The sequence below is a fragment of the Pteropus vampyrus genome, unplaced genomic scaffold (genome assembly GCF_000151845.1).
Source record: "Pteropus vampyrus isolate Shadow unplaced genomic scaffold, Pvam_2.0 Scaffold61, whole genome shotgun sequence".
NCBI classification, from domain to species: Eukaryota; Metazoa; Chordata; class Mammalia; order Chiroptera; family Pteropodidae; genus Pteropus; species Pteropus vampyrus.
Window position 1 is genome coordinate 4,903,719 of NW_011888842.1, and position 27,102 is coordinate 4,930,820.

Genomic DNA, 27,102 nt, shown 5'->3' on the forward strand with positions numbered 1-27,102 from the left:
ATCCCAAAGCCTCTTTCCTTCTACTGTGTCCACTCATTCTACTTCCCAATTTTTCTTCTACTTGGTGACATCGTAGTCTCTGTGCTACTCTGCTATTAATCACCGAAGGGAGCCTTGCTGTTAGCGTGACCTCTTCTTGGCCTCCTCTTTGAAGGAGGTAGACATGCCAGGGTCCAGAATTTTCTGATGATTTTATCTGATAGCTAATTAATGGCCTTCTGTGGTTTCCATGGCAATGCTACGCTTTGCTGCCAGGCTTTATCCAAATGGGCATTCTGTTCACTCTTTTGCCTTAGCATCAGCATATTAATCAGACGCCATAGGTCCTTGGTTGTAGCATCAAATTGGTAACACGCTAATTGAATTAAAATCTCACTTGAAGGTTTCAGCTTTTCTTCCTCCCACCTGAAGGGGAACCTCGTTAGCTGAGAGGGCCAGACCCAAGCAGGAGACATTTGGAAATCTTTGGAACTTCATGTCTTTTAATAGCAAAGTATTTTCCTTTTGCCTTTGAATGAATACTTTGATAACTGAATCTTTCTCTCTCCTTGAAAATTTCTCTATTTCCCTGAACTTTTCAATCATTAGACATTGCTGTATGGTCTTTGTATATGAAGTGAAGGAGTTAGTATTTTCGAGGTGAAGGGAAGAGGCCTTTCCTACACACACACACAAAGAGACACAGACACATGCACACAGAGACACACACATACAGAGCTGGTGAAGTGTGGAGAAGAACTCAGGTTTAAGGCCCTAACTGAACCGTGATAAGGATTAGGTAGCACAGTACATATGAGTAGTATCTAACAATCTGCAAAGTGCTAGGCAAATACAACGGGTTATTACACTGTGAGTCTTCGCAAGTGCTTGGAAGGTAGAGATGGCAGGAAAGCGGTAGAGAGGCAACTGAGAGATGATTAGTCTTAAATTCATTCTTCAGCTCGTATAGATTATGGATGATTATTTCAACTTCCCATATAAAGTCAAAAGCCTCACTTCCCTTGATAGGCTTACCATTTAAAATGCTACCTTTCTGACACTGTTATTTGAACTGACTCTCAAGTACACCATGCGTATGGATACCTTTGTGCTCTTGCAGTCTCTGTTCTTGGGCCCCTCCGCTCCTTGCTGTTGCCCCAGTCCCATTCATTTTCAGCATTCGGAATGAACTTGCCCATAGAGTGCTTTTACCAACCCGATGAACAGAGTTACTAGCTCCTCTCTGTGTGCCTGACCCCACAATGGGACTCATCACGGTGTACTGTAATTATTATTTTTAAAATTGGTTCACATGTCTGTCTTTTTCATTAATTTGTGAGTGGCACAAACATGGACCATTTCCTTACAGATCTTCATTTTTCTGACATGCCCCATTCATGCTGAAGGGATGTCTGATGATATGCTGACCTTCTGCAAAACCTTCTGCTTGATGAATAGCTGCTGTGTGACCTCTGGAATATAGAATTTCTAACCTAAATGAACACTGAATTCTCTGAACTTTGAGATCCAAAAAACTATGCTAATGTGCACGTTAAGTGTTAAAGTTGGCATCAAAATACACATGTAATGTTAGAATTTACCACTATAAAAAAAAGGAATATCATCTAGACACATACTTTAAAAAAACTAGATAATTTTTTACCTCCTATGCACTGAAGGCCTCTCTTTCTTTCATCTTAAAATAAGCTATATTGGGAATAGTGTTCTTTTTGAGTCACATCATCATAGACTCCGGTGACCTCTGACATAGGTCTTTGTATTTTATCCAGGATAGCATTTCTGGGAGGGAGAGATGCACATCCCTGAACTGGAACCAGTGGGTGAAAGACACACAAAAGCTGGTCATGGTGTGGAAGGGCTATCTGATAATTAGATCAGTTTTGTAACACAAGCTGGAATGAGCGCTGTCGCTCCCCTTCAGTAAAAGAGGAATCTGCACAGAATGTGGAAGACAGAGCTAATTAGCTTCCCATGCCTGAAATGGCCTGGTCAGCCCACAGTGGCGATCTCCCTAAGACAGTAAAGAGCCTCTTTGCCCTGGGCAGACGTTTAGACCAGAGGTGTTCTATTTCCTCTTCCAACCCTCAGATCTTGTGCGATCTTATTTCTCTGCCAATGCAGAAATGAAGATCTGGATGTTCAGAAGCATCTCCAGCAAGTGCCACCTTAGCAAAAAGATAAACACAGCGTTCCTGGAGACTGAGTGATATTTGCCCAAGTCCTCCACAGGAGTGCTTTGAAATGAGTTTTTCTTCTTGAGTCTCTCCTTTCAATTTAACCCCAAGTCTCACATAAGGCTTCTCAGTTTTTGTAGATGCCAAATAAATGGCAATGTTAGTGTGTGTGTGTGTGTGTGTGTGTGTGTGTGTGTGTGTGTGTGTGTGTGTGTTCTGAGTTAATCAAAGAATAATTTTTTTAGATATTTACTCAGGGAAGTCAGTTTGGCAGACCAATGCAATATTTAAACCTACCCTATTTTATTTTATTTTGAGTATTGATTTTTACTCAAATTAAAATTTAATATGCAAAGCATTTCTAGAAGTCTGACATCATTTCTGTTTTGGAGAAAGTAGGGGAAGGGGGTGTTTTGATTAAAAGAAAAATAAACTATCCAAACAACCTGAGACTGAAAAATACTCCGTCCCTTGGCAGTTTAGTTGGAGAAAACACCAATGTGGCAGGGTGATGTAGACGGAGGGGCACTGCCGAGGGAATCCAAAGGCAGGGTTCAAGTCCTTATTCAGGCAGTCGCTGTGTATAGCCAGGGACACGCCGTTTCTCTTTGAGTCTATTTTCCAGGCTAAATTGAAGAGTGTGACAGCTGACATCTAAGGTTCCTTACTGTGTAGCATCCTGTGATTATGTGAATGCCTCCTCCCCAATCCACCTGTTGTCCAGCTTCGGTGAACTTCAGTTTATTCAGCATGAGAGAAGCTAGATGGGTAAGATAGCATTTTCATCGCATCCCCACCCTGGTGTGAAAAACGAGTCAAAGGAACCACAAGAAATTAAGCAGAAAGAGGGAAGAAATCATAACCGAAGAAATATCTTCTTTATCTATGTCCATTTCCTCCCACAAGGAAAAATGGCAGTGTCGGTTGTACATTACATATATCTTTCTTTTTAGTGTTTAATCTTAGCACCTGCACAGCAGAGATCTTTACAATTCATTGCATATGCTCTCTCCCACCTCCCCCTCCATACAGCACCTGAGGCCTAAGAAGCAACTCCCTCCAAGCCCCTCAAAAGGCTGAGACCCTCCTTCATGACAGAGTATAGAAATAACAAACATGCCCCACGGTTTTATACAGTTGCTAGAACGTTTTAGTTTCCAACGCATGAAGATTTTTCCTCCTTTTCTTTGAATATTAATTACATTTTACAAATCTTTGTTTTATTCTGCTTTGTTTTGTCCTGTTATGTTTGTACAACAAAAGGGGAAGTCCATGGCTAGGAGTCCCAGGTTAACAGAGTTTGGCTGTCATCTGGTCCGACTGTTTGAGGATCTCCGTGTTGTAGAGGTCCAAGGCGTGGTTCACCCTGATGATCTCGCTGTTGGTCAGTTTCAGGCGGTGTTTCAGCATACAGGAGAACAAGTCCAGCTGGGGTTTCCCCGGGGCCACGGGAGGGGCCAGGCGATTAATTCGGTCCCGAATATCCAACAAGAGGAGCATCACGGACGAGGAAGAGTAGAACTGGCCGCCTTGGGTGTAGGACTGGTTGACCTGCTGCACCGCGCTGCGAAGGAGGTCAGCGTTGAACCTCAGGCTGTACCCGAACACCTGCACATCCGAGATCTTGATGTAGAACTGCCTCTTAGTGGGATCGGACAGGTCCACGGGGCCCTGGCCGGTCTCGTTGCGCCCGGGGGTCGTTAGCCGAGTCCGACTGCGTAGGTAGATGTGGACCGTCTCGAAAAACGTTTTCCACCGATTGCCCAGCAAGAGAGTCCAATTGTAGCACTGGCTGTTTTGGAGACGGATCTTCTCCCAGCGCGGGTAGCCAAACTCCCCGAAGGGCATGTTCCAGCCCTCCGAGTGGCTCCCGCTGAAGGGGTTGACGTAGACAAAGAACATGGGATCCAGGCTGCTGTTGCGCATCTGGCAGATGCGCATGGACATGCCGATCACCATGTGGATGAAGTCCATGCGGTTCTTGTTGCTCTTGAGAGTGAGGGACATGCGCTTGCGCCACCGAGGGTCAAAGAAGGTGTCGAGGCGGATCTCGTTGCTGATGAAGGTGGTGTGGACGTAGAGGCGCGAGTCCATCTTCTGCAACAGGTACTTCAGCTCCAGGTCCTGGAAGTCCAGGTCGGTCTCGAAGCTGATGAACTGCTCGCTCCGCTCCGAGTCCACGTTCTGTGGTTCGCAGCGGCCACGGTACAGCTTGTAGCCCTTGTTGCAGGAGCCACAGAGCGAGATGTTGGCCATGCTGCACATGGCACAGCTGTTGTTCCCTCCGATGATGCAGGGGATGGGGCGCTGGCACAGCGTGGTGCTACCATGGCACACGCAGCTCCTCTGGCTCTCCAGGAAGGTTCCCCAAAACCCGTTCTCATTGCAGTAGAGAAGTGACTGGACCCTTGCAAGCCACTGCTGAATCGTCCTGGGGGGGGGAGGGTAGAGGGGAAATGGAGAACGTTAATCATCGTGGATAGGCTGTGAGTGGTGCTTATCCAACTGCTAATGCGAAGTGGAGCTGCCCAAAGGATGGAAGGGCTGAGTGGAACAATTATAACACCAACGGCGCTGAATGCAAATGACAAGAACTACACTGGAGGTCTCTGCAATGCCGCAGGCCTGCTGTATGACACCGTACTTCGTCCTTCTAATGTGCAGGGTCATCCATCATCTGTAAAGTGAAGGGGTTGGAGAACATGTTCTTTGGGGTCCTTCTAGCTATATGATTGCATTGTACATTAGCCCCAAAGAAGCTGAATTCAGGAAATTTAAGTGTCTGAACTCAAACGCCCCTGCTGGATGATAGCAGATTGTAAAAAAAAAAAAAAAAAAAATCGTCACTATAAAGCAACTTAGGGGTTATTTCCTTCAACCTGCATTAGATGGTTCAAACTTCTTCACAAATCCTTCCACGAGGTTACATAGCATACGACAACTTCAGCGAAAACAAATTATATATTACTTTACTCGAGGTCGTGTAGTGCTTCCATATTGATGATTGTACATGATCCTGATGGTGACTTTTGAAATCACGTAAGAAAGATGTGATTACCCTCATTTTGCAGGAGCTGCAAACTCTCAATCCAGTGGCATTTCCATCACCACATGTATCTCTAGGTCCCCCTCCCCCACTGCCCCTCGACACTTTTAAACGATAGCCAAGCCTATCTCCATATTTCCTCCACTGAACCGTTTCAAAGAAGACAGATACTAGATCAGATGAGAAGAAACGGAAGACTAGGTAAAAATATGGAAGGCAGTCAGCTTAGAGGCCTCTCATCTTTCCTCATTTCTGTGCAAGTCACCTCTTGGCTGTCTTCCACGCTACGAATAATCCCTTCTACGCGTCTAGCACTTTTTACCCTGCACGGGGCACATTCACTCCCATTTTCTCACTAGAGCCTCACAGCGACACCCTGAAAATAGCTTTGGACTTCAGGTCAGTCCGAGAGTGCTTAAAATCCTGGCTCCTGCACATGTGAGGTAAAGTCATGCTGTGCGGTTTCCTTCCTCACCATCCCTACCACACAGGGCTGTGGCGAGGGTCGCGTGAATTTTTATGTGAAAGTTGAGCCTCAAACCCAGTTGGTATTAAGGGCTCGATAAAAGTTAGCTCTTGTTATTCCTGCAAAGGGACTGTCAGCTCCATTTTATAGACGTAGCCATGGAAGCTCAGAGGTTGAAATGATGGACTAAAAGTCACGCGGCGTGTGAGGAGCACAGTCTCCTGGCTCATAGCTATGGTTTTTGTTTCGTTTTGTGTTTTCATTACATGTCAAGCAAGAGTCAAGAAGGCCTTTCTCGAGGCTGTAATGCGCTGTGGTAATGTTAACGGTTATGATGATGGTGGGGACCGTGGTTCATGATCCCCGCTTAAGGAAGCCGACAACAGGAGCCCTTCTCCATTATACAGCCTGTGGTAGGAAGTGTTCGCAGCCCATCTATTCTGTCCTTTCTGCTGTCGAGCCACAACGGCCAAGCCTAAGGACAGTGACGTGGGTAGTAAAGCCTAACAATGAAAAGCATGTGTGTCGGCCCATGCAGAACTGAGTTCGCAGCTCAGTTCTGTAACCACGAACAAGTCACTCTGTGCCTTTAAGCCTCGGTATCCATATCTAAAATGAGAATAATAAAGCCTGTCTTATGTGGTGGGTGAGAGGATTGAGTGAGATAATATATTTAAAGCATTTAGCACAGAGCCAGGCAGAGACAAATTATTGGAAAGGTAATAATAATAAGTACTCTTATCCCAGAGAATAAGCTATTCCTTTGAAGGTATTGAGACACTCAGGGATTTCACCGTCTTTCTGGTGTTTGGGGAAAACCATTTTGTCATGTGGGACATTTGAAAATGGATACTGTTGAAACAGCTTCTTGGGATGCTCTGCCTTAAATGAGTTGCTTATCAGCTGAGAGAAAATGGAGGAATAATTAGTATGTTCCTTGAAACTGCTCTGCCTTTTGAATCCACGGAGCCGTCCAGCCCTTGGCAAAAAAGCTCCCTCTCAACTTTCAGAGCGTTATACCCAAATCCCTGGTTTTCTTGTCAGGCTCTAAGGCTTGTGACCAGGAGATTCCCCCCTTCCCTGAGCATCTAGCCCAGAGCCTGGCTCCATATTAGTGTTTGCTGAATGAATGAATGTTTGCTGAACGAATGAACAAACAAAATTAATATTTTTCCTCTTCCTTTTCATTAAGAAAACCCAACTCTTCTGCTCCCCTCTGAACTGCAGTGTTAGTTTTCAATACTGTCCGCCCACACGGCTCCAGCCACCGCCCACCCCCTGCAGCCCCAGCCTCTGCTGCGTGAGCCCAATCCTATTACAGCCTGGAGAACAGCACCAGGCCCAGCCTTCAGGAAACGGAGCTGGAATAATAATGAGCAGTGCGGCTCCCACCTCCCAAACCAGAACATTGACTGAATATTGGCTATGAGTCATCTGATATTTTTGTGAGCTGCAGGGACCTGCCACACGTCTCTGATTGCGCGGTTCCATCTGACAAGAGCGTCATTTCAAAATGCCTCTTTCAAATGGCCCACACTTGCCCCTGTCACTCCCTCTCCAAGTGACAGGACAGTACCCCATTTAAGGCTCCTCTGTTCCCATCTGCGAGGCATTCTATAACCCCGCAGAGCACCCCCTTTCTCGTGTCTCATCATTGGGGTCCTTTGTCAGGACCGCGGCCCCCACTCCTCGAATCAATGCTTCATTGTGGCTGAACTCTCAGAATCCTCAGCGGGGGAAATAAAAAGATGAAAGTTCCTGGTGACGCTGCAACAAGCAACGGGGCTAGTGGCAAATTAGGATTCCAGCCCTGTCGAGCAGAAGGGACTCGGGACAGAGGCCCTCTGAGGCGCGTCAGAGGGCTGCATGGCACCTGCATCTCCTGACCTCAGAATAATCGTGAGGTTGTGGGCTGTATCAAAGAAGGCATTAATGATACAGTGAGAGGGGCTGCAGGGGGTGGGGGCGGGGAGCTGAGGCCTAGGGAAAGAGGAGAGAGAGCAGACAGCGGTGGCAAGAGAGGAGAAAGGGGCTTGGTGGTGGAGACGGCGCGGGAAGCGAAGGGGCCTGACCTAGGTGAGCACACGGGGCAAAGCAGGAGGGAGAAGGCGATGGAATGAAGTCAAAGGAGGCTAGAAACACAGAGGTCCAGCCAAGCTTTCAATTGTCATCATTCACAGGTTCAGGGAATGTGAACACCGGACAGGCCATTTGATGGCAAGCCATCCTTTCCGAAGAGGGGGCAGAGGGTGAGAGGGAATAGAGAGGGGAAGCAATGTTACTAGTGAGTCCTGATTCCTAAGGTCAGTGAACTTCCTTTTCTTCTAACGAGCTCATTACAGGTTTTTTTTTTTTTTTTTTAATGTCTGTTCTTAACACAAGAAACTTCCAACAGTGAGGAATCTGCTTGAATCGGCGCAATCCCCTACACCCTCTCCCTCTCCAGCCAGTGATCTAGGTGGTAATCAGTGATACTCAGAAACCCTGCCATGCTCAATAGCAGGCAGCATGCTAAACTGGCCAAGGCAATCAGTGGCTTACAACTATTGAGCACTCACTGTATACCAGGCATTGTGCTGGAGACTCTCCCCCAGCAGCATGTAAAACCAACCGTGTTACAGGTGAAGACAAGGAGGCCTTGAGAAGTGAGATGATGAAGTTACTCCCTATTCGGATGCCATGGTACACTGGTACACTTTCTGCGATGTATCATAGTGTAAAACTGTCATGATGAGGCAAGGAGGAAGAATGAAGCAGGCCACAAAAAGGGAAATAAATTGAAATAATGGGAAAATACTGAAAATTTGAGCAAGTGAAGGGCCTATTATCACGTTCCTCACTTCCTCTGGTCCTGCCAGGATCCCTCTCCTCCATTCACAGATAATTGGAGCTCACAGACAAGTGCATAGGGAGAGGCTGGGGACCAGGGGTAGGAGGGACCAAGATCTATAAATACCATTTCCCAGGCTAGCTGGTGACAGCCTGCCTCAACCCTGGCAACAGAGGAGCAGCTTAATAGGCCGGCTGGAAAGGGGTGGTTGGGAGGGGTCTCACTGAAGGCTGACACAGTTCCACTGCAAGGCAGTTAGTGCAAGACAGTGAGGACCAAGTTCTAAAATGCTTTTCTCTGTCCCTGGGGATCCAAAGCATCTTCCATTTGCAGCCAAGGCTGAACTCCAATACATCAAAATCAGCATCTTTCTGTTGGATGGGATTTCAATTCATTCTGAGAGGCGGGAGGAAGGAGGAAGGAAGGGAGGGCAGGAAGATGCATTTTTATTTCTAAAGCCGAATGGTCAGCACCCACAGAGGCTCTCGTGAAGCAGCTTGGACGACAGAAGCAGAAGACCTAGAAACAGCCTTGGGAAGGTTTAGCCCATTGCCCGTCATGTTTAGACCTGAACACTGAGACTTGCTTGCTTCAGTAGAGGGTCTATGTTTCTTGAGTGCTGCCTACATTGTGGCATTTACACTCTGTCCTCCCATTGATCGGGCCCATGAGATAGGACTCCCTGGTGACTTCCGTTCCACTGATGTGGGCGTGAAGGCCAGAGAGGGACTGTGACTTTTCCACAGTCACACAGCATGGATGCAGCAGACCAGAGCTTAGGATTTCTGGGTCCAGCCGCGGTGCTCCCTCAATCCTCCCAGTGTCCTTTTTCTGCCCTCTACAAGCCAGACTGGAGGAGAAGGAAGGCTCAGGGCCATGGAGACACCTCTGCTGCCCCCCTGCAGGCCCGTCTTTGCCTCAGCCAGAATTTTCTGGCGACATGACAGGTCTCCCAGGGACACAGCGTGGAGTCGCTCGTCATTCTGAGGACTGAGGCTATGCCACCCAGGGCTTCCCATCAGTGCTTTCAAAGGCACACATCTCTTTTTTAGAACAACCTGGGTGGGGAGCCCAGGCTGGGACTCCTAATTCAAGCAAACTCCCTGCTGATTTTAATTGGAGGTTTTGCCTAAGACAAGAATGCAGTGTGGGGCCAGTGGCATTTTAGGAAAGATCATACAAATCGGGTGCCAAGGAGCGGGGAGCAGATCTAGGCTAAAATAGAGAACCATAATCCATAATTCCCATTTGCCTACCAGGAGTGTTTATTTAAAAGTGGAGAGGAAAACGAAAAAAAAAAAAATTGGAGCTCTGAATTACTCTGTTATTTATGCCCTGTGCTTCTTCCTTGGCACTTCTTTGACACTGTAATGGGTGTCTGAGTAATTTCGTGAGACTCCACAAAATGTATACTCTGTAGATCATAGATTGGACTGGGAAGACAAACAGTTGTTTTTAGGTTTCTGATGATGCACTGTTTTTTGGTTGTGCTTTGTATGACTCTGTGTGTGTGTGCGAGCACGTGCGTGTGTGTGTGTGTGTGTGTGTCTGCGAATGTGTTAAAGGAATAGTGCTAATAAAAGATGAATATATCATGGGTGCCAAGATGCTTGGGGCTCCACTGAAAGAAGCCTTGGTTTATGAATGTGCTAGTATGAATTATAACTTGCCGTCAGACCCACTCTGTTTTCATCATTTTCCCCAGATAAATATTTAGCTTTTAATCATTCCCCTCTTGAGTTTCCATTATTCCTTTAATAACCTGTTTCCCTCCTTCCTCACAGTTCTTCACATGACGTCAGAGACTCATTACAATAAGGAAGAAAGACCAAAAGAAGAATCCGTGGTCCCCTGCCACAGTGAAGATGCTTTCAACCAGAAGGTCTTGTGGAAGCAACGGGTCTTATTTGTGGAGGGCAGGGGTAAAGGGTAGAAGGAGGAATGGAAGAGAACAGCGATGTAAAAATCCAATAGAGGATTCTTCAAAATCAGGTTGTCAAGAGCTTAATTGGGGAGGATTATGAAACAATTTTTGCAATTACACAACTCTGTGTCTGGAAGTTGGTGACAGGCAACATCAGCTGCATATTCAAATTCAGCGTTTTGCTTTGGGGCATGGATGTGCAGGAGACAAGTGAAGGAAGGAGCCAGAAGCTTCTTTAGGGCTGACAGAAAGGCTGAAAGCAGCAGGGTTCTCCAGGTGGAGGGCTAGAAGAGTGTTTTATTCTTCCTGGAGTAGTCAGCAGAAGAAATAAGAGACTCAGGCTAAAAGTCTAGAAAGTAAGAAAGGGCTAATAGAGTCCGATGGGCTAACACTGAAGTATAATAATGGTTTTCTAGATGACTGATGGGGCAGTGAAGTGGGGTGAAAATTGGTGTGGGCGTCAGTTAAGTCAGTGCTGGACCTTGCCCACCACCATTTGGCCTTGGATATTTGACCTTTGATAAGTCACTTCCTCTCTCAGATAAGTCACTTCCTCTCTCCAATCCTTAGTTTTCTTATCTGTCAAACGGGGAAGGTAATACCTACCTTACATTTTATTTTCAGAACTAGATCTGAATATGCAAAGCTCCTGGGAGGTTTGCAGTGAAAAGTAGTTATGACTGACTATTAACCATTATTGTTACTGAGGGTGAAGAATAACTGCATTTTATATAAATGTTCTAGGTAAAAATATTTCTCTCTGTTACTAGAAAGCCCAGTTGATTATAGCTTAATATTCTAGTCTCACTGGTTACTCACCCTGCATGGTATAATGAATGCTGTCACCACGGTGCTTAAAGAAAGAGCTAGAGACGTGGGCTATGGAGTCAGAAAAAACTGGGTACTGAATCATAGCTCTGCTACTCATCACTTAACCTTAAGCTAATTGTTTGTCCTTTCTAACTTGAGTTTTCTCAACTACAGAATAGAATAATAATACAGTACCTGAAGGTTTGTTTTGAGGATCAGATAAGATAATGTATATAAAGCTTCCCACGTACAGTAACAGTACAATGTCCCTCATGAAGACAAACTACTGTGTTCCTCTTGAGCTCACACAAAAAATGATCTTTTGAAACAGGTAATTATAGATTTAAAATTCCAGGGAAATGGTTCAATAAATGTTACTGGGTCAGTAGAATATTTGTTAAAACAGCAACAGCAACAAAACCTCTTCTTGACACTTAATCTCTTCTGTACCTTCAGATCATTAACGGATGGATTCTAGATCTAAATGTGAAAAGTAAATAATAAATAACAATATCCACATCAGTAAAACAAGTTTTAGAAGAAAACACAGTGGAGCATCGTTATGATATTGAAGGAGGCAAAGATTTCTTAACATAGCTTACCGTAAAGGGGAAAAAATAATAGAGATATATTAAGATGAAAACATATCCATCAAAAGATACCATTCAAAGAGTAAAAAGCCAACCCTTAATTATAGAGAATGTATTTGCAATACCTCTAACCAATTAAAGACTGTATTTATTTATAATATATATATATATAACTCCTGCACTGGTTAGATGCTAGGGCTAGTCAAAGGCACTTTATGCTCCCCAAGGTTTGCCACTCCTTTCTGGGTCTCCTTAAACCAGACTAGATGCAATTTTCACAATTTTTATTTATCTTGAGAAAGTTCTCACTAAATTCTTTGATAAATGTAATTCATCCCTGGTGGTGGGGTGGTCGGGGACAGAACTACAAACCAGTAAGAAAAAGTCAGATAATAGATAAATGATATGAATAAGCACTTCATAGAAGAGGATGTTCAAAAAGCTTCAATAAGCACGTGAAGCTCCACTTCGTTAGTCATCGGGACAATGCCAGGGACAATGAAATGCTACTGCAGGGGGATGGCTAAAATCAGAACGGCTACAATCAAATCGAAGTAAAAATAGAAAAGATGGGAAACACTAAGTATTGGCAAGGAGGCAAAGTAATCCAGACTCCCCTATGCTCCTGGCGAGAGAGAAAATTGGTTCGGCTAATTTCTGGGAAAACTGGAAATATCTACTAAAGCATCATCAAAGCTGAACCTATAGTCGATGTCCCAGCGATTCCACTCCTAGTAGCAAAAATGCACACAGAAGGTCACCAGAGACACGTGTAGGACAGCAGCACTGTGCGTCACATAGCCCCAGACTGGGGACTATGCAGACGACCATCGACCACACGATAGACTTCTACAAAGACCACAGAACACTCTTTGTGAACGAGTGAGCCGATACCACACAAAACGACATGGAGGAATCTCACAGAAGGATGCAAATGTGAAAGGAGCCAGACCCAAGAGTCCATACTGTGTAAAAAGAGGCAAAACTGAGCCCCAGTGGGTGTGGAAATAAGAGGAGAGATTCCCCGGGAGAGAAGGCTCCCAGAAGGGGTGGGGGTTTCTGCAGTGCTGATAAAGCCCTGTTTTCTTATCTGGGCGCTGCTGGTTACACACGTGAATTCGTTTTGTGGAAATTCATTCTGCTGTACATTTATGGCATTTTCGCTTTCTATAGATCAGTAATACTTCCATAAAACATCTAAAAAATCATCCTTTAAGACAAGCAGAATAATACTATGAAGGCAGCAATACTTTGCATTTTTATATCGCTTTTAAACTTTCATTTATATGTCACTTTTAAACTTTCTAAAGCTCTTCTGTTTGGTTCTCTAAGGTTGAGCTTCATTCACAAGTTTTCTGTGTCATAGGCGGGGTTGAGAGGGCATCATGAATCTCATTTCCACGACATAAAAAACTAGGCCCAGAGAAAAGATGTGGCTCACTGATGGTCACCGACCAGTAGGTTGTTATATCACTAGGATAATAACTCACCCATGTGTGAGTTTGCTGGCCCACTTGGAGGGCAGAGTGGAGAAGGAAAATTGAGAAGTGATTCTGGAGGAGGATAAAAAAGAGCTACCCACAGAAACTGTAAGAACCTAGTTCTATTTCTGACTCAATGCTCTGAGCCTCCAGATTTTATTCCGGAACAGGAAGCCACTTCCGAGCCTCAGGGAAGGAAAAAGAAAACCTAAAAACAACAAAAAGGGTCTGGAGATGCTTATTTTCTTGCCTTACGTCAGCCAAGTGAGTCAATCGCCCTACTTGCTACAAGTGCAGAATGACAAGCAGGGCTGGGAGCAGAGATATGACTAGTAGCATTGCGTTGTACAAACCCTGCACATCGCTCACGGTGAAACTCAGCTGCTGGCACGCATCTCTCTGCCCCTCACCCAGATTATGCACCCTTAGGTGGCCATGGAGTTCAGCCTCATTGACTGTCTTTTTTTTTTTTAACTCCTATAAATAGAAAAGAAATTCCAAAGATATTCTTAGCTAAAAGCCTCATTGCCCCATGGTTGGGAGGGCACTTCTAGGCCTCTGTGACTGACAGCCAGCTGCTCCCAGCTAGCCTGGGGCTGTTTGTGGGCTTGTACCTCTTCTTTAATAGGACAATTTAATACACACTTAGAATAGGTTTTTGTCACCAAATCACCCCCATCTCCTACCTCACCTCCCCCAAATCATTAGGTCAGGGACTGTCAAAGTAGCAATTTGCTCCAGGGGGAGCTGTCTGTGGGTTTAAGATGGAGGATCTCCAGAATCCTGAAGCAATGCTTAGACGAGGCCTGGTCCATGAGAAACAGAGCCTAGAGAGGCTCTGCAACTTGCTTGAGGTCACACAAGTGATATCAGAAAGTCCAGCACCAGAATCTCCCCCTTGAGGAAGGATCTCACACACTTCCACATGTGTACACTGTTCACCTTTCCCCCGGCACCCTCGAAAGGGGAAAAGGAAGTAGGCACACTTTTCAAGGATTACTGGCCACTGGTTCTGAACTGATTCTAATTCCAGCAGAAACAAAATGTCACTGTGGTCCACTAGTCAGAAAAGTGTTTATGGAGGTCAGGTGATCAATAAAGTTTTAGTCAGCTCAGGTTCTTCTCAAAGCGGGTCCAGTGGTTATCTCCTGTAGTTATTTCTGTGGTTCCAGAATGCACACTTGGAATTATTCCATAATGGGAATACTTAGCCATTGGCAGAATCTCCTTCCTTCCCACTTCTGGTACCCACACTATACGCATATCTACCAAATAATAAAATACTGTGATGGAACATTCCCTCCCATTAACCAGCTGCTAAGAAAATTACAAAATATGCAAGTAGCAAAGGGTGTAAACCTTAAGATAAATCCACTAAACGACGATCTTGATTGACCATGGTCCTGAAGGGCGATTTTATATTACAAAATGTTTTCTCACAAGGTCTCTGAAGAGTGCAGTCCCCTCGATACTAAAATGTATGATAACGGAAAAATAAACAAATGAAAAGCCCACTATGTGTGGCAGGTGGCCACGGATGCTTTGACATTCCTCCTGTAAATGGGAGGTCTGTGTTCCCTTCCCCTGAATCTGGGCAGATTCCAACATTGCTCTGACCAATGCAATAGGGCAGAAGTGAGTCACACAGTTTATGGACTGAGAACTCAAGAGACTAGCAGCTTCCACATCCTGTCTCTTGGAAAATGCCTGCTTGGAACTCTGAAACCACCCTGCTGGAGCAACTAGCTGGAGAGACCATGAAGAGGGAGAGCTGCCCAGCTGAACTCAACCTTCTGCCATCTCTGTGAAGGCACCAGGCCCGTGAGTGAAGCTCTCTTGGAACCTCCAGCCCAGCCCAGCTACCAGCTGAATACCGATGAGGGCCTTCAGTTGACTCCATGTGGAACAGAAGAATTGCCCAGCCAATCCTGGCACAAATTCCTGACGTATAGATCATGAGCATAATATAATGATTGCTGCTATAAGCTTCTAAGTTTGGGTCAATTTGTTATACAGCAATAGATATTCAAACTGCTATATACCATGAGCCCCAAAGAAAACTCAGGGTATCTCTTCCCCATTTTTACTTCCGAGCTACATTACCAGATTCGGCAGACTTCTAAAAATTCCCCCTTTTCCCACAAGATCCTAGGCTCTAATCCCCAGGATCTGTGACTATGACATCACTTCCAAGATTGTGTTTTCTTATTAAGCACAGTTGACCTAAAGGATTAGTAGAGATCATCTAAGCAGACCTAATCTAATCAGATGTGTCCCATCAAAAGCAGAGAGTTTTCTTTGGTTGTTGGCAGAGAGAGAACTCAGAGAGATCTGAAGCACGAGGAGGACTCACTGCATCATTCTGCTTTTGAAGATGGAGGGGTCCATGTGCAAGGACTGGAGAGTGGCCGCTAGGAGCTAAGAGTGACCCTTGGCCAACAACCAGCAAGGAAAAGGTGACCTCAGTCCTACAATGACAAAGAAGTGAATTCTCACAACAGCCTGAAAGAGCTTGGAAGTGGGTTCTTTCTCAGCACCCTGACATCTTAGTTTCTACCTATGAGATGTAAGCAGAAGAGCCACCTAAACCAAGACTCTTGACCCCTGGAAACTGTGAGATAATGAATGCATGTTGCTTTAAGCCTCTAAGTTTGTGATAATTTGTCACACAGCAATACCCAAGTAATATAATTACCCTGGCCAAGACACTCCCCCACCTTGTTTCATTTTACTCTTTCATGAAATGACAGGAATAGAGTAGATGATATTTTTGGTTCCTTGACAGCTATGATACTTTATGATTTTTTAATTTTATTACTTAACCATCCTGAGCCTTAGATTCCTGAGCTATAGCACGGGGGCAGGACCAGTCCAGTGACAATTTGATCTTATCTACTAGATTTCAAGCTCTCTTTGAACAGAGATATCCTGTCTTACTCACCATTCTCCCACGACCCTTTGCGTAATCCTCGGAACCTAGTTACCGATCGCTAAATATTTGCTGAACGAAGGAAGAAATGGTTGAATGAATGAAGATTCCATGTAAATATTCATGTAAATATTCTTTGACGAGCACAAAGGACTATGCCCATGTAGGATAGCAGCAGAGGAGTATTTTTTCATGTTGGGCCCGTCATTCGTTTCTGTGAGCCTTAGTCTTCTCACCTGTAAATAGGGAGACTAATCCTTGCTCTACCTGCCTCACAGGTTATTTATTATAAGGATCAGATAAGATCGCTGGGGTGAAAGCCTTTCTGCAAACTTTAAATAACCTGTGCATGAGGTATTTGTCTTAGTAATAGTTTATTTTTTAAGGTTAGGAGTGTTCCTAAGCCAAGTGGTGTGAATGTATTCCCTAATTATACCAGAAAATGAGGACCTTCCTGCTGTTACTTTGGCTGCTGCTGGCTCCCAGTCACACCACCTCTCAGCAAGAGTGGTGCCTGCTGGAATACAAAGCCTTTAGTGTCTGCTTAAGTAGAAGGTGTCAGAAACTCAAAACCCCAAGACCAGCTGAGGGATGAGGGTCTCTGTTGACAGGAAAGGAAATCACCAAATCATCTGCTTCATTGTCTCCTAATCTGGTATAAATCACTCTTTTCCAAATATACAACTTTTCCAAAGCTGTATACTGAGGACCATAATTTCTTGAAAAACCTCAAAAAGAAGGGTTCTATGGCCAAATAAGTTTGAAAAATATGCACCCTTGATCCCTTCTCGATTTAGTTTTTTTTTTTTTAATTCAACTTTTCTAAATGTATTCAACCACAAATACCACTTCCTTTCCTCCCTCTCCTCACAATACCCTATAGGATTCATTTGGGGAAACTCATTTTTGCTTCTTTTCTACCAAGTGCACGTACTGTGAGCTGAGGCCATATTTCTGGCAGTGAGGGGAGTCTTCTCATCCAAGATTAGTGTGGTCCCCAGACCAGAAACATTTCATCATCTAGCACCCAGGACCCATCTCGGACCTACTGAGTCAGAAACTCTGGGGGTAGGGCCCAGTAATGTGTACAAAAAGCCTTCCAGGTGGCTGCGGTGCCCATGCCCACTGGACAACCACTGCTGCAACTCATAGCTCTCTGGTAAAGCACATGTCAACAGAGGAAGAAAACACCAAGTCCTTTCACACACAGGAGAAGAGGTTCCGTTGATTCTCCAATTCACCTTTCAAATGGCTACCAAGACCACTTCCTAAATACATTTCTTCTATCCTCCCTCCTCAATGACTACTCATCACCTGGAAGCTAATATGCAACCGGGTTCCATGGTTTCATCTCAACTTGCCAGACTAATCTTATTCAATAACAATAAGGACGCTCACGCCAAGAGTTAATATTTACTGACCACTTACCCTATGCTAAGGACTCCGTATGTATATCTCGCATAATCCTCACAATAACTCTATGGAGAGTGTACTGTTATTATCCTCTACCAGTTTACAGATGAGGACACGTAGGGCCAGAAGACACTGAGCGCACAGCTCACCAGGATTCAGCACCGGATTGTCTGGCTCCAAAGGCCACGCACTCAAATTGATTTATGTGATTTCTCTGATTCCCGATTTCCCATTTCTGGATGAAATTAATCTCGCATTCAATTCTACATAAGTATGCGTTGTGTTCTTTGAATGAAAAACTAGTCTCTCTACCCCAAGTTCAGAGTATCATTGTCACTTAACTCCCATCTCAAATGCTCCCTCGCTTCAGTTCAGCAAACGCCGTGTCATCACGTGGGTACGAGGCACCTGAACTGTCACTTTGGGAGGGAGGAGGGGACGGTGAGCAAGAAAAACAGAGTCCCAGTCCTCATGGAATTTGTGATCAAGTAGAGGAAGACTGGGGTTAAAAACACAATTGCAAATGTGCCATGTGTTAGAAAAAAATGTCAAGCAGGATGCAGAGAAGACATATTGCAGGATGGTGCAAAGTGGCCCAGTGCTCCGGGACAAGCACCCCGAAGAAATGAGGGTTTGATCTGAAATTTAAAAGATAGACAAAGATTTCCGGGCGAAGAGGGAAGGGGGTTTTCTAGTCTTCCTAGTAGGACTGTGTATCTCTCTTCCTACCTTTGTTGCTATTCAAATTCTATGTTTATAAAATGGAAAGCATCATAGAATGTGTTTTATAGGGTTGTTGCAAGGATTCAATGGGTAAATATACTTAAGCATTTAAAAGTATGCCTGGTACACAATAAATGGTCAATCTATGTTAAGTATTATTATTATCATTTTTTTTTTCTTACTATATAACCTAGTGCCAGTTGCTCCACTAACAGTGACAAGTTACTAGGAATAAGAGCTTGTCTAGGGGCACGCTCTCGTGATTGACCTCCATGTAAGTGACTTGCCACACATCAGATTAATGTGGTGCATGATGATCACAGCACATTTAATACACATTGCTGGTTGGTCTTGGTCCTACAAAGCTTGCATGCTTCTATGCTTCTGTTCCCTCCAAGCGATGAGCACACTTACCGAGAGTCAGTTTTGTGTGTCTCCAAACCAGTTGTGTTTGCTATTATGACATCACAGGGTTAAAATAAGTCAATAAAATATGAGCTTTTTATGTGGACACTAGTTTGAATTCTGTGGAAAAATTCCACAAAGACCAGTTGCTGAAAAAAAATCCCATCGATTTAAATAAAAGGGGAGTATCTGAGAAAGAGCGGAAGGGTTCATAAAATTCAACAGATGTTTAGACTGTTTCTTAAGAGTCTTTAAACTACTCCTCTACTTTGAATAAGCCAAAGTTGGAAATAGTATACAATTATTGGTCAGGTTTATATAAGGAAGCCAGTAAAATCTCAAAGAGAATATATCTACATTCTAAAAAAAAGATTTTGGCTCTCTTCGAATAGACTAACCAAGGAATATACATTTATACTTTTTCAGTTAAAATAAAACGTGTTTATACATGTTCAGCATTTATACATTTTAGGATTCTTTATTTAACTTAACTTTTAAAATTAACTGACAAGTTATTGGTCTCTAATAATTTGTCTGAGGAGTCTTGTACATTGACTTCTTACTGTGTACTAAAAGTGGCCTATGTGTCCTTTTATTGATTTTCTACAATTAGGTATTATTTTATTTCCACCATATCCATCAGAAAACAGAAGCTCAGCTCTCTTAATACAGTGACAAGGTTACACTGCCAGTAAATGTCAGTCACACAGCTGGAGCCTGTTAGACTCCAGAACCTTAAGTCTTAAGTATCTTAAGTTCTACCCCCTACAGTATAACATTTCGTTGGGCTCATGATCTTCTTTCATGGAGGTATATCCCTTTCTTAGAAGCAGAAGCAGTGTCTTCATCAAAAATCTATGGTCTACTACTACTGCTGGGCTCTTGATTATATTAATATTGTATCTATTCGTTTCTTTACAGGTTATGAAGAGTTTTCACATATATCATATAATTGACCGGGGCATGAAATCCACGGGGTAGCTACTCCTATTATCCTGATCATACAGATGAGAAAACAGAGGGCTCGGATAGGTTTAGCGATTTCTGGAGGTCATGCTTCTAATAAGTGGTAGAAGAGGAACTGTCAGTCTAATAAACTAAAACTGACTTCAGTTCAATACAATATAAGAAGTCACATCTGTCTGCCCCACTACAGGAGTCTATGAAGATGAAATCCAAAGGCAAGTGAGTATAGGGTTCAGAGAGAAGAATCAAAATCAGCGTGGATATTGAGGGTCATCACGATAGAGATGACAGTTATCTTGGTGGCCAGAAACTTTCCATAGACAGAAATTAAACACTGTATGGAGCAGGAAATATGTTAAAAGCTGACATGGGTTCAGAAGCTATGGCCCCAAGATTGGAGCTTGAGGTGGATGCCCCCAAGAGATTTTCAACTCAACAATGCGTAATTACATTGTGCTTGGCTAAGTAAGGCCTGGACTGCTGGGTCAAGGCCGTGTGAATATGGGAAGTAAAAATAAACCAAAGACTAAGAGTCATCGGAAAATGCTAATAATTACACTGCCTGCCCTCAAGTTAAGGTTCTGGGGATCACAATGCTATGATCTCTACAAAAATCAGATGATAGGATGTAGAGAAGAAACATCGAATCACACTGACATTAAGCACCTACTGGGTGCGAGGAATTTTTCTTCAGTTCACTGAATTTAATATACTCAGTGAAGTGTCTATTTTTGTCCTCTTTCTTTTATTTTTTTTCTTCAGTAGGGTACATTTCCCAAAGTAACAGACTTTGCGAGAGATACTTTTGGGATTTGGATCCAGGTCAGTCGAACACAATCTCCTCTTGCAGTTCCCATTATCACACTGTCTAGACCATCACGGTCTGAGGCTCTGACTTTTAGTTACAGTCCATAACTAAAGTGACCTTGAACAAGTCACTTAACTCCCTTTGGCTTTAGTTTCTTCATTTGTGAATGAGGAAGATGATCTAAATATATCCGACACATGTGGGGAAATCTGTAGATTATTTATATGGCAATGAGACACAATTTTAAAAGATTATGTCAGCATGCCTTTGGAACCCCGTGCTAAGGAGAAAATAATTGATTTGTCCATTCATCGAACAAAATTCTTCGAGTAGCTCCTGTGTGTCCGTAACCGTGCTAGGAAGTTATGCCGATGAAGCGGTAAAGAACGTGGGTAAAGAACATGCCTAGAGCTGATGGTCTCACAGGAGAGACAGGCGTTAACGAACAGATAAACAAAGAAATAACGGTAAGCTGAGATTTGGGCTTCATCAGGGAAGTGGGGATGCTAGGAGGGCACACAAAACACAGCATTTTATGGCAAGGAGCACAGCCTTTTGAGCTGAGATCTGAAGGGTACGTAGAAGCTAAGGCAGTGAAGGAAAAACAGCTCATTCCAGCGAGAGGGAACGGCCTCTGTGAAGCCAGCGGAGTGCGAGGCAGCAGTGAATTGAAAGGAGCTTAGGGGGCTGCAGCTGGGAGAACCAACGGAAGGCGCGAAACCCCAGGTAGGCAGTAGTCAGGGGCCAGATTAAGGCACAGCTGCGGGCCTGTAGGTCATCTTAAGATTTTGCTCTTTCTTCCTGAGCAGTCGTCAGTCACCGAAAAAGGTTGTAAGTAGGGATGCGACAAGATTTAAGGATTCGCTTCTTAAGTCAGAATTCTGACTGCCTCGTGGAACACAGGTGGGAAAGTGTTCAGATTTGGGGACACTTAGTTAAAAGGCCATTGCAATTGGGATGGGGATAACAGATCTTAGTTTGAAGTCTAGGCTGCTCATTAAAATTGATTAATTAGCATCATGTGAAAGCAATGCTGCTTAAAGATCTAATTATTGACCCCCTATCAATACTTTGGAGTGGAAAATCTCATTCTCCGTGAGTGATATTTCTCCCAATATTGGGAAGGACCTCAGAGAAACTGAGCCCAGTTGCTTCCGAATTGTTTTAGGGAAAAAAAGTCACCTGATCCTCCCAAATGAGTTTTAATTCAGAATTCCATAAAGAAAACGGGTAAAAGTTGGCGCTAAAGGCGAAGTGCAACGGTTCATCACTCAACCCGCGCCCCGGCCCCGCACGCACGTTTACCGCACGCAGCTTCTCTGGAGTCTCCGCCACAGACTGTCGAGGAGTCAGTCCGGCCCACACAGGGCACAGCCGGAACCCGAACTCAAGACCCCTGGTTCAAACCAGTGGACTTTTCAGCACACCCTGCAGTGAGATAATGACATGTGGAGGACAAAGGACCTGTCGCTTTAAATGCCTTCCAAGTGTCTGGCACAGGGCTGGGAGACCAGGTGGCTAGTAAACATTTACGGAATTGCACAGAAGTCAGCTCATCCAGCATCGCCCATGCTGATGTTGTGTTTCTTCTCTCCCTTGCTCCCTTCCTTCCTACCTTCTTCTTTTCTCTCCGTGTTGTCTTTCCTTTCTCCCTCCCTCCTCCCTTCCCTCTTTGCAATAGGAGGTGATTTCCACCACAACCCCGTGTTTCTGCCAGGCAGAGCATCCATCACCTTGGGTCGTCTTGCCTCAGGGAGAGGTGGAACAGCATAGAGGTTACAAGTAAGGACTGCCTGCATTTGAATCCTGCCTCTTATTTGCTGTATAATCTTCAGCAAGTCACTTAACATCTCTGTTCCTTAATTTCCCCATTCATATAATGGGATGAGTTAGTGCTACCTCATTAAAATGGAAGAACAGTGCCTGGTGTATGGTAAACGCCTTATAACTGTTAACTATTAAATGTCGCTTTGGACCTAAACTCAGTCAGCCTCATTCTCTTCCTGATGAATCTGGTTTCAAGTTCACCCTCCTTGCATAGCCTCTTTTCATAGAGTACTCAGAGTTTACGAAGTACTTCCAGACACACCATCTCAGGTGAACCAGACTGAGGCCCTCTGAGGCAAGAGGAAAAAATTATTGTGGCCATTGTATAGATGAGAAAACCAAGGTTCAGAAAGTCTCAGTGTCAAGTAATTGTAGTGACCAAACTCAAAGTCCACCTTCCAATCTTTCCCCCTTTTTAACTGCACAGCAGAAGGATCTCCTAGTAGTGAAACAATCCACAGAAACCTTCCCGTGGGTCCCCCACCTTCCCTCAACCTGTGCAACCACAGTGGTGTGCTCTGACACAAGCTCCTGCAGAGGCTAAAAGAAATTCACCACAGTGTTCCTGGGACTCCCTCCTCCAACCCCCAAAAAACCTTATACATGAAAGGTACCCAATAAATATTTGGTTGGCTATTGGATGCCCCACTGGCAGGTGTAGTCTGGTTTCATCCTAACAAGCGCTGAGCCTTGGGGTGGGATGAGTCATACGTATCTTGGCGTTTCCAGAGCCTGGCACGGAGTATGCTCTCAGGAAAGGCTTCTGCGTTGACCTGCACTGGATCTGACCTCCTCTCTCTCACTGCAGGAGATGTGTCGCATGCGTCTGCCTGGGTCTCTGCCTGGGCTCCAGAGCTGATTCAGAGCTCTACAACTGGGGCCATTTCCTGACTCACCATAACATATCAGAGACTCTGAAACTCTAATCCTGGCCCATCACCACCCATGACCTTGATGAGCTAACCCTGCCTTTGGCATCACTTTACACTTAAACCAGGGTGCCCCAACCAACCACAGCCTCCTCTCCTCACTTCTTTCTGCACACGGCTGAAAGCCTGCACAGGGCTCTTGACCACCAAGCCCACCATGGAGTCAGCAAGACAACTCCAAGCCTGCCACTTTACCTGCCCTGTGACCTTGGACAAGTGAATCACATCTCTGCCTCATCAGTTCCCTCATCTATAGAACAAATCCAACAGCATCGACTTCACCCAGTGTGAGGATTAGATGGCATCCTCATCAGCACTCAGACTCATGAGCATTAAGGTGGGCTAAACAATTTATACGCAAAATATCAGTGCCTGGTTCAAATAACAAAAAGAAAAGGAGCCAGCATGTAACTGTTTTCTACGTGCCAGGCACTGTTCTCAATGTTTCATGTGGGTTACAACATTTAATGTTCAAAACAGCTTTATGAGGTTGGCACTGTTATTAGCCTTGTTTTACAGATGAGAAAACCGAGGCTCCAAAGAGATGGTAAATTCCCCAGAGTTACAGGTAAACAGGTGACGATGCTGGGATTAAAACCCGGGCCTTCCGACTCCAGAAGCTTTTTACTTAGCCAGCTCTATTGCCTGTTATAACAGCTGCTCAAAACAACCGATCCTTATTGTTTTGTGATTATTACTGTTATCATTAATTTTATTTTCCCTATATATAGGAAAGTCACCTGTAGCTCTAATTATGCTCAATCTATCCTGTGGTGTATACTCTCCAAAGAAGACGCCCTCTGCCCCCGTGACCCACACCTCTCAGTGTTCACATCTGGGCTGGGCTTTTGGACAACAGAATATGGTGGGAGTGATGCTCTCTGAGTTCCAAAGCTGCACTGTAAGAAGTCTTACGGCGTCTGTTTAGTCTCAGGGTGCTGCCGTGCTGCAAGAGAGGGCACGTGTAGGTACCCTGGTTGGCAGCGCCCGCTGAGCTCCCGGCTGACAGCCAGCCTCAGCTGCTAACTCTGGGAGTAAGCCATCTTGGATGTCAAGTTCAGCCAGGCCCCCAGATGACTCCAGCACCAATCAACCTGAGGGACCTCCCAGCTGTGTCCAGTCAACCTACGGAACCATGAAAGATGATAATAAAGTGTTGTTTTTCAACCACTAAAGCCTTGGGGGTGAACTGTTTAGAATCAGTTGATAACTGGAACATCTCTTTTGCCTTCCAGTCCAATATAAAAGTCCCAATGTACCTTGAAACAAAGTTCTAATTATCTGTATTCGACTTCCCACTAAATTTTATAGGTAAACAATGTCTTTGAAGTTCCAACAAAATAATGATTGTCTGCCAATCTTGGGTACGTTACTTAACTCTCTGCGCCTCAGTTCCCTTATCTGTAAAATCAGAATAGTAAAGCAGTGTGAGCACCTAGTTCCTAAGGTTGCAGTAAGGAGGAAATTAGTTACGTCACGTCAGATGCTTGGAACAGCGCCTGACGTTTAGGATTCACGGACTGACCGCTCTCCCTCCCCCTCCTCCCCCCTCTCCTTACTATCTCTTCCGCTTCCCTTTAACTGAGTCAAGGACTTTAGGAGGCTTTTTAAAATTTTACTTTAAATCTTAATTCTCACACTTAACCTGAAGGCAAGTGAATGCCACATTGCAAATGAGGTGCAGGGACTTCCACAAAGCCTCTGGGCTGGGAAATGATGGAGTTAAGATTTGGACCCAGTCCATGTGTGGCTACAGCTCTTCCCCTCTCCCACTCAGCCGCCACAATGCCACCCCTCTGTGACACACGTGGTGGTGACAGCATCTGCTTGGTGGCCTCGTCTCCGCAGAGTCTGGCTCGCAGACAGATTGCACCCCAGCAATCAGTCTATTTACAGATTCCGGATCCCTCGGCTCAGGAGGGCTGAGGTCCCAGTGTAAGCACCTCTGTCTGACACTGCTCCGTGACAGGGAGGTGTCCTGCCCGCTGGTGTGAGAAATGCTCATTGTAGCCTTTGATTGGGCTGCCCACAGCCAACAAGGAGGTGCAGCTTCAGAGGAACCAGCACAGAGCTGAGTTTCTGTGCCCCGTACCCCCTAGAACCCAGCGATCGACACTCCCTAAACGAACATAACTGAGTGACTTGACAAGGTGGTACTCCAGACATCCTCTCCGAGTGAGGGAAGAGGGGATGGCACGATCACAGCAAGTCTCCTCAGCCTAGGACGAGCGAAGGCAACACTGTAAGTCTGTCTTTGAAGGTCCTGGTGATGGCAGGACCTCTCCTGACAGCTTGCACAGGAAGAGCAACGTATTCATATGTGTGGGCATCTGCTATCAGAAAAGTGAAGTGACTTGCTCGAGGTCACACAGCTCACTAATGGTAGGGCACGATCTCCAAGTCAGGCCCCTTATTATTATAATTTTCTTCCATCACCCAGTTTTGTTTCTCTTTCCTCCCTTCTAATGCCTGGCTACTCTCCTTCCGGAGCCCCCCTGAGCCTTCCCTAGATCTGGCACACCCCATGGTGCTCTGTGCCCTGTGACTAGATGTTTTTCTCACCTTTAATACAGGTGTCTGTCTAGCATCTTTGTGTGTTTGGACCTTCCACTTCATTCTCTGATGTGACAACCAGCAAAACTGAAAATGTATCTCCTTAACGTTTAGCAATGGTTACCCTTTTCCACCAGATTTTCACCCAGTATGGTCAATTCTGGGGCTGCATAGTTTCTTCACCTAATGATCTGATCAAAAGCCACCTCTGATGGTGTTTACAGTGAATTATCTCCCACCCTTCCCACCCCCCAAAATTGATATGGTCAAGTCCTCACCTCAAGTGCTTAAGAATGTGACTCTATTTGGAGATAAGTCTTTAGAGATGTAGTTAATTTAAAATGAGGTTAATGTAAACTGAGGCGAGGACTTCGTCTAACAACATATGACTGGTGTCCTTATAAGAAGAGGAGATTAGGACACAGACACACACCGAGGGAAGGCCAAGTGAAGACACAAGAAGAAGACGTCCACCAGGCCAAAGAGATGCCTAAAAAGACGCCAACCCTGGCAACACCTCCATCTCAGACTTCTAGCTTCCGGAACTGTAAGGAAATAGATTTCTGTCATTTAAACCACTCAGCCTGTGGGATTTTTCTATGGCAGCCTTAGCAAGCTACTAGTTTTTCCTGATTGCCAACAGAAGAACTCTTCACTCTTCCTCTAAAAGACATCTTTCACCGCACTGTTTACCCTGTGCCTTTCCGATTCTCTCGCAGTGCCTGCTGCAGGTCACATGACAGATGCCGGCTGGACCTACATGGAATCTACCTCAGGCGCTCACTCATGGTGGCAGTTTGGGCCTCGGCTGCAGATGACAAGGAAGCCGTTCCATGACTGGACCTCTTTCTTAGTCTCCGGTTCTGCAGCACCGGAACAAGGAAGCGGCTGCCATAAGAAATCCGGTATGATTCACAATAACGATCACAGACTGGGTGCAAAGCGATGGGCTCCGAGTTGGAGGAAATGGGGGAAAACAGGCATGACACGGCAAAAGTGTAGAAGAAAACGCTTTCATGATGGGGAAGGAGAGGAACAACGTGCCCACTGAGGCAGGGGTTTTGGATTCATGGGAGCTTCAAATAAGGAGCCTTCTGTGTTGGCTGGTGCAGTCAGGAAAGACTTCATCAAGGAGGCAGCATCTGATCTGAGACCAGAAAAACGAGAGGAAAGCGGGAGCTTGGATGGGGTGGTTGGGATGGCGTGAGACTGCGTAGACAAGCAGAGC

General features: G+C 44.9%; 1 protein-coding gene across 1 annotated transcript in view; it reads right to left on the reverse strand.

The window, feature by feature from the left end:
• Nucleotides 1-3,301: 3,301 nt before the first annotated feature.
• Nucleotides 3,302-27,102, reverse strand: part of BRINP1 (BMP/retinoic acid inducible neural specific 1) — a 186,647-nt gene continuing 162,846 nt past the window's right edge. Inside the window, exon 8 of the mRNA XM_011360967.1 lies at nt 3,302-4,605. Coding sequence (XP_011359269.1) covers nt 3,465-4,605 — 1,141 coding nt within the window. The 3' untranslated portion in view covers nt 3,302-3,464. The remainder of the gene's footprint in view (nt 4,606-27,102) is intronic.